Genomic DNA, 11,851 nt, shown 5'->3' on the forward strand with positions numbered 1-11,851 from the left:
CCAACGGAAGGGGCGTAGGACGAGGGAGCGAGGGCGGCGCATTTGCTCCGGCGCCTCTCGGATGCTCCTGCGGCGGCGGCCGCGGCTCCCGCCCGGGCACCGCCGAAGCGACCTGCCGCATTTCCACTCGGGCTCTCCTCCGACTCCGCACCGCCCCTGCGCCAAGCCGGCCGGCCAGGTAGGGGGCTCCCCAATTCGGGGCTGCAGAAGCGGAGGTTGGGGGATGGGTGGGGGGGAAGCTGGGGGTGTGGGGGTGCTGCCTGGGACCTGGAGCTCCCCCAGCGCCTCCAGGCGCTTTTTTCCCCCCGATCTCTAGTTTAACGAAGTTGTAAACAGATCGGCTGTTGGGCATTTGGGAAAGTGGGATGGAAGAACCCCAAACTTGGATTTCCGGGTGTCTGTGTGTGTCTGTCTGTGTGTCTGTCCAGCAGAAGTCCAGCGCTTTCTAGAAAAACCAGGGGTCTGTGCTCTTCGGTGTCTGTAGGTCCGTCCCATCTGAATGCTTCTGATTTTCTACTCCCGTATCACTTTCTATTTCTCTGCAGCGTCCATCGATCGCCCCGGTGGGAGCTTAGAAGGCGGCAGGCGAAGAGGGGCGGGAGCGGGGAGAGCCGAGGAGAAGCAGAGGGGGTGTCAGGAGAGGGGATCTGCCGAGCTGGCTCTGCACCGGTCCTAGGAGGGCTGAGGAGGGGAGGGGAGGCCAGGGTGACCCGCGAAGCGATGGCCCTGCCCTCTAGGACAGCACTGCGCTAAGGCACCTCGGAACTGGACGAAACACCAACCCTCCCCCATCCCAACTCCCTGCAAAAAAAGGCTGCGCCCTGGGCTGCAGGCGAGGGGTTTCCAAACTCAGCCACAGGCTGGGTGGAGGGAAAGGGAACCAGAAGCCAAGCCGCAGATCTCTGGACCTGCTCTCTTTGAAGCCCGCCCCTCTCCCCCCCCTCTCCCCCCTGAGCGTGGGGGAGACGCGCACTCCGGTGGGGGGGGCGCTTGGGTCCCCCCCACCCCTGCCCTCCCCGTCCTTCCCACCGCCGGCCTTCTCCTGGTCTCTCACCCCTGCCCGTGGCTTCCACCATGACGGTGATGTCCGGGGAGACCGTGGACGAGGCGTCGGCCACCCCGGGCCACCCCCAGGACGGCAGCTACCGGCGGCTGGCCGACCACGAGGACCACGAGTGCTGCGAGCGCGTGGTGATCAACATCTCCGGGCTGCGCTTCGAGACGCAGCTCAAGACCCTGGCGCAGTTCCCCAACACGCTGCTGGGCAACCCCAAGAAGCGCATGCGCTACTTCGACCCCCTGCGGAACGAGTACTTCTTCGACCGCAACCGGCCCAGCTTCGACGCCATCCTCTACTACTACCAGTCCGGGGGCCGGCTGCGGAGGCCGGTCAACGTGCCCCTGGACATGTTCTCCGAGGAGATCAAGTTCTATGAGCTGGGCGAGGAGGCCATGGAGAAGTTCCGGGAGGACGAGGGCTTCATCAAGGAGGAGGAGCGCCCCCTGCCCGAGAAGGAGTACCAGCGCCAGGTGTGGCTGCTCTTCGAGTACCCCGAGAGCTCGGGGGCCGCCCGCGTCATCGCCATCGTCTCGGTCATGGTCATCCTCATCTCCATCGTCATCTTTTGCCTGGAGACTCTGCCCGAGCTGAAGGATGACAAGGACCTCACGGGCACTGTCCACCGCATCGACAACACCACGGTCATCTACACCTCCAACTTCTTCACGGACCCCTTCTTCATCGTGGAGACCCTGTGCATCATCTGGTTCTCCTTCGAGCTGGTGGTGCGCTTCTTCGCCTGCCCCAGCAAGGCGGACTTCTTCAAGAACATCATGAATTTCATCGACATCGTGGCCATCATCCCCTACTTCATCACCCTGGGCACCGAGATAGCTGAGCAGGAGGGGAACCAGAAGGGCGAGCAGGCCACCTCGCTGGCCATCCTCAGGGTCATCCGCTTGGTAAGGGTTTTTAGAATCTTCAAACTCTCCCGCCACTCCAAGGGCCTCCAGATCCTGGGCCAGACCCTCAAGGCTAGTATGCGAGAGCTAGGGCTGCTCATCTTTTTCCTCTTCATTGGGGTCATACTGTTCTCTAGCGCAGTGTACTTTGCCGAGGCGGAAGAAGCTGAGTCGCACTTCTCCAGCATCCCCGATGCTTTCTGGTGGGCGGTGGTGTCCATGACCACTGTAGGATATGGTGACATGTACCCTGTGACAATTGGAGGCAAGATCGTGGGCTCCTTGTGTGCCATCGCTGGTGTGCTGACAATTGCCCTGCCCGTACCTGTCATTGTGTCCAATTTCAACTATTTCTACCACCGAGAAACTGAGGGGGAAGAGCAGGCTCAGCTGCTCCACGTTAGCTCCCCTAATTTAGCCTCGGACAGTGACCTCAGTCGGCGCAGTTCCTCTACTCTCAGCAAATCTGAGTACATGGAGATCGAAGAGGATATGAATAATAGCATAGCCCATTATAGACAGGCCAATATCAGAACTGGCAACTGCACCACAGCCAACCAAAACTGCGTTAATAAGAGCAAGCTACTGACCGATGTTTAAAAAGCCAAGCAAACACAAATGCCCCCACTTAGCAGCTTGAAAGACTTAAAAACAAAACAAAAACCCTGGTGACCCATGTCACTCTTTGTTGCTACTTTACTAGTCTTTGAAAGCTCTGTTTAACTGTCAATGCATTATTGCATTGTGGATTTGGGGGATGGCCAACCAGAAGCTTTCAAGATCCATTAAAAAAAAAAAAAGAAACTATTTTCATTTTATTAAAAATGGGAAAAGAAAGTGTATTTTATAAAACTGGTTTAAAAAAAAAATTCAGTCCATAAGCTAGTCTAGGTAAAATAAGATTCATATGCTTCCCCATACCGAAACGTTTGTAATCCTTGGGCTTCTTTAACTTTTTTCTTTTAACTAAAAACCAGGTGTTCACTTAGAAATATAAAATTAAAAGTTGCATGGGACTCCAATAAAAAAAAATCTTTGCAAACTGCACAGTACATTTAAGACAGTGCATCTGATGATATATAATATGATATACCAGCCAAAATGGGTAACGAACAAATGTTATTTCGATCCACTGAACTCCATACTATAAGGTGGAAAAAAAGCAAACGGAATTACTTAAGACTGGTTCACAAAGCACCTTATCGACCTGATGCTGATCCTGGTCTTTAGGGGTTCTCCCTTTGTCCCCTTCTCCTTCTGTTCAAACGATTCTCTAAGAAAAAGATAAAAATTAATTGATTCATCTGCAGTGCTGCTAAGTTTCTCAACTGCAGGTGAGCCCAACACAGGTCTTGCCTCACTGGTCCTGTACCCTGACCCCTGGCCTCCAGAACTGGATGTAAAACCTTAGCCTCCTCATTGCAAGAGAGCACAAATGGAGTTAAATGTAAGCATGTTTGATTCTGATATTTATTTTACAATCGCATGCCGAGAACGTTAACTCAGACAATAGGGGATAAGCTTACGTTTGAATCGACTCTTCTAAAAATAGATCCTTCTTCATTTGCATTCACCAAAAGTGCACTCCTTTATTTATTAACTATTTTATTAGCAAATAAAGTACTGTATTTAAGTGCATATGTTAGTCAGATGGGAACAATAACTTTTTGGAGCTCAAAGCATGTTCTCTTATTCAGCATTATGGCCTATTTGATTAAGGTGTACCTTGAATTAATTAATGCATGATTTCAGTAAAAAAATAAAAAATAATAAAAGCTACAAGTTTGTGGGATGAAGGGCCCAAATAAATAATGGGGGTGGGGGTGGGGGTGGGGTGGGGGCTGGGGGGGGTGGGGGTGGGGGTGGGGGTACTCAGTCAATTTTCCTGTCTTTGCTCAGGGAAATGTCAGTTTCTGTGCAGGTGTAGGCAGAGAGAGAACCAATATGCCCATTCCTTAAAGGGAAGCTATATGGAAAACTAAATAAGTCATCAAGGTATATATAGCAACACCTAAGAACAAGTATTATTTCTAGCTGAAGATAAACACAAGCAAAACAAAAAAAAAGGTGCAATACTGCATGTTTTTTGGTGCATTCTTAAGATGTAAATGAAAATGTTTATCTATTGTATGCATCCAAAGCAGAGCTGATTTCTTTTTGCAGTCATGATTTGAAGTCTGTAAAGACTTTAGCCCTTCCCTTGAGTCACCCTGAAGAAACTTAACCAATTGATTTAATAGTTGCTTAGTGCCTTTATCCTGTACCCACAGCGAACTGCAGAAAGTGCCTCCATTAACACAGCTGAGAAGTTATGTAACAAAGGGAGGAAGGGTTGGGGCACAGATATTTTGCTTTTCCTGTTTCCATCCTCGCTGTCTCACTATACCACTGTGAGAAGACCACACCGTCTGAACCCTGGAGAGGAGAGATCCAGGAGGGTGCTGTTTCTCTGGCCATCCACTGGACTGAGTCCCTTTGGCAGCCTGATGTGGGATGTAAAACTGGAACCTGAGACCTAGCTTTGAACTGGACATGAACCATGAACTCGTTTTTTTTCCTATCCTCCTCCAGAGCCAAGATAACTTTTTTGGGAATTTGTTTCCCATCGAGGGCCATGCTGGACATTCAGGGCTTCCTCAGGTCCGGTGCAGTGTTTTTGTGCATTTCTGTATTCCTCTGTTAGCAACGGCGCTTTGCAGATCTCTGATAGTCTGATCTTTCTGGCATCATTGTGCATATGGGAAGGATCATTCAGTTCATAATAACATTTCCCAGGCCCTCCCTCCTGGTCCACTGCCTTGAGATATTTCCTGTGATGTTCCTATGATCTTCCCACCTGGCAGTCACTTCGCAGGCTGAGCATCTCCCAGTACCCAGCCCAGAGAGCAGCTGGGACCCTGAGCTTAGCCGAAAGAGAGCTACAAAACACAGGCCTCAGGGGCCCACCAGCTGTCCACCCATGGAGAGGCACTCACTGCCTTTTTGAGGACACCAAGCGGGGATCTTCATTCTGCACTTAGCATGTGGCCACCTATTGCCCTGCTTCTTCTGGGGATCTTCCCTGTTACCCCCATCTCTTCTTCACCTTATCCTAGAACTCTCAGTGAGGCAATAAACGAAGAAACTAGCGTACCACCCAGGCTGGTTCACTCTATTGAAAGAAAGAACATGGATATTTTATTTTCCAAGGCTGCTCTGTGAATCGGTAAGACTAATGTAACATCATGGAAGATGAGGAGCCAAGGACTGCACACATCTGACCACTGCATAAAACCTCCCCTGTCATGTGTCCTTCTCTTTTGAATCTTGACTCATCTTGGCTATTCCTTTTCTACCTGCTTCAAAGTCTCCAGATGGGAAAAAACGCAACCTCCTCCAAATTTCTGGGGATATCATGATCTTTTAGTTAGACTCTGAGGTCTAGGACATGCAGAGCTTGAAACGCTGCACTCTGTCAACAGCAATAATCCGCTCGGTACTGTGGGATGGATGGATGGGTCAGAGGATGAGAAAATGGGACCAAGGCTGATGAGATGAACTTTGGCTGCCTGGTATACCTCTCATAATTAGATGCTGGACTGGTGATGCTTCTGCATGTGTGACAGGAAAAAGTGCTGCATGCAGTGAACCTGTTGGCCTGGGACTGGGGATGAGCTGTTGCTATGAATTTGGGTGGTAGGGGGGAAATGAATGCTGCTTATCCATCTGTAGCTCACTGCAACCAAGTCAGTAAGAATGAAGGACAGGGACTATCTGTGTAGCATAGGCATGTGAAGTTTCACAAAGCTCTTACCCCTGCACTGTAATGTGCTGAAATGTTTTTGTAGACCTGAAGGTGCACTTAACAAAACTGCCTAGTTAGTAATGACTATCTTATGGTTTACTTACTCAAATTTATTTCGTCAGGCTTTTTACCTTTCCATCCCCTTCCTAAGTCTTGAGTTTCAATGGCTCATATCCTGAATACTTGTTTTCTCCTGACGGAGAAGACTTCTGACATGCTGATAGCCATAGCTCAGCTCTTCCAGTGTGTGGGGCCCTAGTTCAATAGGGTGACAATGGAAGGGCTCAGTCACACCAGGGCTGTTAGCCATCCCAGAATCTCTGAAGTGGTTAACTCACCTCAAGTGATCTGAATTAGAGAGACCAAAGACCTTCACTTCCTCTGTCCTCAGATTTATAGAAGACAGATTGTCACCAGGAAAGGTTTTTGTTTTTGCATCTCCTCTTCCCCATCTGTGCACAGCCCTCCCTCGCTCCCCCTTGAGAGCTGAGTTTCAATTATCAGTTAAAACAGCTCATTGGGAGTGTGTTAGTGAGTTAGCCTAGCAAAATCAAATGAACCAATAGCAAATTCTTTTTTTTTTTCCTGAAGTATGGCCAATGGGCAATCATTTCTCTAAAATAAAATTGTGCAGTAGGTTTAGGCTCCACTGTGGTGGAACCAAGGCACCTGCGACATTACAATCTTGACTCACTTGAGAGTTTTTTAATTCGTTTAAATGGTGAGTGGGAATAGATTTCTTTAAGTAGATATTTGGTTTAGTCCATAAGGGACCTTCTTCACATTGTGAATAGTTACAGACTTTTCAAATTTCTTAACATCTGACATGTCAGTACAAAATTTCCCAACCCTCCCATTTAATATAGGAGACCTCAAAACACATGCTTTTAAATAATTTTATAACTGATTTTTCCTTGTTTGGGAGATTAGATCAAACAGAAAGGAGAAAGAGAACCTCAACAGAAAGCAATTTCCCATTTCCTTTCAGAAATGACTTATTCCTGGGAGTAGTGAGAATTGGTGGTTGGTAACCATCCAGAGTATGAAATTGTTAGAAAGAATATAAACTACCAAACAGCCATTTTATCTTCCCATTTTTTCAAGGAAGAATTAAGTATTTTAATGTGTATGTTCATTTCAAGAAGACAAATAAACGAACTACAGTTTTTAAACCAGACCCAACCCAAATTCACTTGCTATCTCAGGAGGTGGTTCTCAACCACCATGCAATGTATTGGTACTCGTATTTATATTATGGAATTTCAGGGTATGCGAACATGTCCAGCATGACTCAGGTAAACCTTAGAAGAATGTACATTACTTATCATTTCTGTAAAGAAGCGAACAGGAGCTGAGTTAACCAACACTGTTCCATTACCCTGGGTCACTGTGTGAACTCATTCAGGGTATAGGTGTAAGGTTTAGAGGTCTTGGGATCAAATGCCAGTCTCGGTGCTCAGGCCAAATGACCTTAGGCTTTCTTGGGAAGTCCAGTGTGTGTAAGGGGTGGAGCTGCTGACCTCAGGACTATTAGCTTTAAGGAGATTAGCCCTGGTCACCGTGATTTTCATTTAGGAGCTAACTAGGAGTTTATGACATGAGACTTCAAAGAGTATAGAAACATTTTGTACCATAATCAGAGAGGAAGAAATGGTATAGGGAAAAACAAAACAAAACACAAAATCTCTTGCAAAATATTCCAGGTCAAAAGTTGTCTCCTCTCCACCCCTTGCGGAAATACTCTTCTCTTCAGTGCACTGTGTTATGCAGCAGCTCTCAGTAGACATCATGAGCTCTAGATGACATACCTCTAATAGTAAAGGTAAAGTATTACCAAGGCTAAAAATAACAATTGAGTATATTAATTTCAAGTGCACCATCAGGACAACAAACCATTGAAGCTGAAAAAGCATTCTTTTATTTCTTGAGTTTGCCAGTTGCTTACCCCTTGAGTTGAGGATGTGTCTCTTGTTCGCCTACTGTGCATCCCCTGCCCTAATTGTTAATATGTCAGGTAGAGGACGCTGAATGTTATGAATTGAGAACCTTATTGAAGCGCATAGTTTTCATCTATGCAATTTTACTTGCTTCTGTCACTTTATGATCTGTTCATATTTGGCATCAATTAAAGATAATTTTTATGGATCTTATCAAGGAATATCTTGACTGGTTTTTCTTTTTGTCTCATGTTTAACTGGCCTTTTGGGAGCTCTTTCGTGTAGGGTTTCTTTAAATAACAGGATGGATACAGGCCTTATAATCTTTGAAACTCCTGAACTTCCATTTCTTTGTACAAGGAAATATGCAGGGGTTGAATTTTGACAATAAATTCACAATCTGAATTCAGGTAAGATCCCAAGGAGAAGCCTTTGGAATTTGGTTTATGAAAGCAATCGGGACCGAGCTTTGAAAAAGGAAAAAGAAATGAGACTCGAGGGAATAAAGTAATTGATTATATTCACTTAAATTGTTTTTTATTTAAAACTGTATTTTTCATTCGTAGTCTAAGCTTTTCAGGAAGGATAATTGTGTGTGTGTGTGTGTGTGTGTGTGTAACAGTGCTGTAGTCTGTCATAAAATATCTTAATGGTTACAATATGCTGTTGGAAGTGATTTTGATGTAGAAAAACAAAATGATTCCTGGCTATTCTTTACATGGACTTTTTCCACATAGTTCTATGTGTGGTTAACATGTCTTTCTTCCTGTTGTTGTTGTTTTTTTTTTAATGACTTGGTGTATTTCCTTTTTATTCTTCCTGAGATTTAGAAGTTCTCTTTCCTTCCTTGTGAATATCTTATTTTATACAATCTCTTTTATGTCAGAGCAAACAGGGTTACATGCTTTATGACAGGTTTCTGTTATATGCCAGATGCATTGGGTGGCTGGGCTGGTGTGTCATCGTAGAATTATGTTGCATTGTGATGGGTTAAAATTGTAAGATTTGGAGATGAATCTTGCTTTTGCTGTAGAAATTGCTACTGAAAGTAGACCAGGAGGCTAAGTAGGCTGTCTATGACTTTTTGTTGTGGTCAGAAAACAGGCCATGCTGAGTTTTGACAAACAAGGGTAAGAGAGAGCTAGAGCCACATCAATGATGGTGGGCAAACGAGCCAGGACATTCACAACCCTGAGAGTTTTTCTCAAAGCTCAGCCTTGGAATGGTTTTCTTGAAGCAGAAGCAGACAGATCCAGGTAGCTGCAAGGATAGGGCGATTACTGGAAGCTTTATTGTTTACAGAGCTTCAAAAAAGAAGGCAAGTCAGTTTTAAGGGAGACTGGCCAGAGGAGTCAAGAACAGAGAGCTGATGCCATTAGGTAGGGAAGCTAGCTGCTGCTTCCTGCAGTCACTGTAGACTTGTCAAGACCCCCACCAGACTTGCCTGTGAAGGGAAGTCTAACCCTGAGGCTGGACAAAGTGTGCTCCTTTGCAAAGTCCTTTTGCAGATGTAGGACAGCATGGTCATGTTGCACGACTAGAAAGCAGCTCTTCGAATGAGCTTAAATGCAGGTAGTAATTGAAAATATCCTAATTAATTAATTGAATCTAATATACCATCAATTTTAAGATGTATGTTTCCTTAAAGAGAGGATATTGGCAGTTATGACCCACCCTTGCATTGATTCATCCCAATTTTAGAGATATAAAAGAAAAAAAAAAAACACCCAAAAGGAATCTTGGAATCGATGATGATTCTGTTTGACCGCCCCTTTGTTTCTTGGTGTAATAATGGGTTTGAATTGTAAACCCATTAAATGTGGCAGTTTCCTTCAGACCTGAAATCTGGCTAGAACCTTTAGATCTGCTTTTAACTATCTTTTTATCTCACAGTGCTTTTGCTCGGTCCTGCCCTTAATGCAGGCTTTGTGGGAACATACTTTGCAACTCTACATCTTCATGCTCTTTATCATCCAGAGATCACTTACCCCGGACCTCAGATTTCATCTGCCAGAAGGAAGGAGGTTTGGTCTTGCTGCTCCCTCCCTTGTCCCTTAATAGCACTCCTCCTATTACCAGACATTCAGCACCTTCACAGCCCTTGGCTTTTATCAAGTTAAAGGCAATCTGACACCCATTCCCACTGAGCTGCTAATAGCAACACCTCCAGTGTGTACAGCTCTCTTTGCAGTTTTCAGATCACTTCCACGTTAATTATATTGCTTTATTCAACTTGGGGAGTTAGGTAGGGCTGATATTGCTGTCCTTGTTTTATAGTTCAAGGGACCTGCCAAAGGTCGCTGGGTGGAGGGAGCAGGCCTAGGCTTATTGATGGTTTCAAGGTATGAACTCTGAGTGTTTATTGAATTGATGAAATGCTAGAAGGAGTAATGTCACTTGTTAAAGAAAAATCAGCCGAAACCGGTTTGGCTCAGTGGATAGAGCGTCGGTCTGCGGACTGAAGGGTCCCAGGTTCGATTCCGGTCAAGGCCATGTACCTTGGTTGCGGGCACATCCCCGGTGGGGGTGTGTGCAGGAGGCAGCTGATCGATGTTTCTCTCTCATTGATGTTTCTAGCTCTCTATCCCTCTCCCTTCCTCTCTGTAAAAAATCAATAAAATATATTTTAAAAAAAGAAAAATAAAGAAAAATCAGTGGATTTTGTGTAGGGACAAAGGTTCTTTGAGCCTTCAATTGCTCATTTCTAAAATGGAAATATAATACCACATAGGGTTGTGTGGACTAAATGAGATAATATAGATTAACATGTTTGGGAAATTCTAATGCGTTCTAAAATATGAGGTATTAGTAGATATATTATTAATTGTAATACTGAAAGGAGGAACAGGATGAGGAGGCCTCTGAGGTAATTCTTTTTTATTTTTTATTTTTATTGATTTCAGAGAAAGAAAGGGAGAGGGAGAGAGAGTGACAGAAACATCAATGATGAGAGAGAATCATTGATCGGCTGCTTCCTACTGGGGATTGAGCCCACAACCTGGGCATGTGCCCTGATCAGGAATCCAACCGGTGACCTCTTGGTGCATGGGTCAAACCATGCTCAACCACTGAGGCACCAGGCTGGAGGCCTCTGATAACTCCTCCTCAGAGGAGAAGCCACACTTTAAAGGAAGATTCTAGGTGTACAACATAATGATCAGACATTTCTATAATTTACGAAATGATCACCCCAATAAATCTAGCACCAATCTGACATCATACATAGCTATTACAATATTATTGACCATATTCTATTCCCTATGCTGCACTTTACAGCCCCATGACCATTCTGTAACTATCAATTTGTACTTCCTTCCCCTTTTTCACCATCCTAACCTCTCTCCCACCTGCAACCATCAAAATGTTCTCTGTATCTGTGAGTTTGTTTCTGTTTTGTTTGTTTGTTTATTTTGGCTTTTGGATTTCACATATAAGTGAAATCATATGGCATTTGTCTTTTTCTGTCTGACTTATTTCACTCAGCAGCAACACCCGCCAGGTCCATCCTTGTTGTTGCAGATGGCAAGTTTTCACGCTTTTTAAAGGCTGAGTCATATTCTATTGTACATATGCCTAAAACTAATATAATATTATATGTCAACTGTAATTAAAAAATAAAAGAGTATTTAGTAAAAGAAGACTCCAGGGTAGGTCAGATGCTTACCTCAAAGATTAACTATATAATGTGGAAACTTGAAGACTTTGGGCAGGTGTTTTCATCAGGAAACTTCAGTACACCCCTCATCTAATACCAGGCATGCAGCTGCCTCACAGAACGCTGAGCCACTATTTCTAGTTTGTTTCGCCCTTGCCCTGACACATATCACTATTATACATCTCCAAGCCCAAATTCCTTGCAATAAGTTGAGGAAACAGAAGGTATCTTTAATAATTTACATCACTTCTGATTGCCTCATTTCCCCCATATGCACAATATTGTGTGATTTGATTTTTTTCTTTCCACCTGTGAATATTTAGAAATAAAGCAAGATGTTGTTTGCAAAGTTTTCTCATATGCCTGTCTGAGAGACATTATGTAAATATAAAAACCTATTCTTAACTTTCTTTGCTAAAAATAAAATGACCCTCACAAGTATTCATGAGTCAATATGGTCTTTTTTTTTTTTTTTTTACTAGCACATACTAAGAAGATGCTTATAAAAATTTA

At 44.7% G+C, this 11,851-nt stretch overlaps 1 protein-coding gene across 1 annotated transcript; it reads left to right on the forward strand.

Annotated features, from left to right (window-relative positions):
* Positions 1-1,074: 1,074 nt before the first annotated feature.
* Positions 1,075-2,562, forward strand: KCNA1 (potassium voltage-gated channel subfamily A member 1). The gene has a single exon (XM_008143755.3). It carries the CDS (start codon positions 1,075-1,077, stop codon positions 2,560-2,562), a length of 1,488 nt encoding a protein of 495 aa, XP_008141977.1.
* Positions 2,563-11,851: the final 9,289 nt, after the last annotated feature.

The sequence above is a fragment of the Eptesicus fuscus genome, chromosome 7 (assembly GCF_027574615.1).
Source record: "Eptesicus fuscus isolate TK198812 chromosome 7, DD_ASM_mEF_20220401, whole genome shotgun sequence".
NCBI lineage: Eukaryota > Metazoa > Chordata > Mammalia > Chiroptera > Vespertilionidae > Eptesicus > Eptesicus fuscus.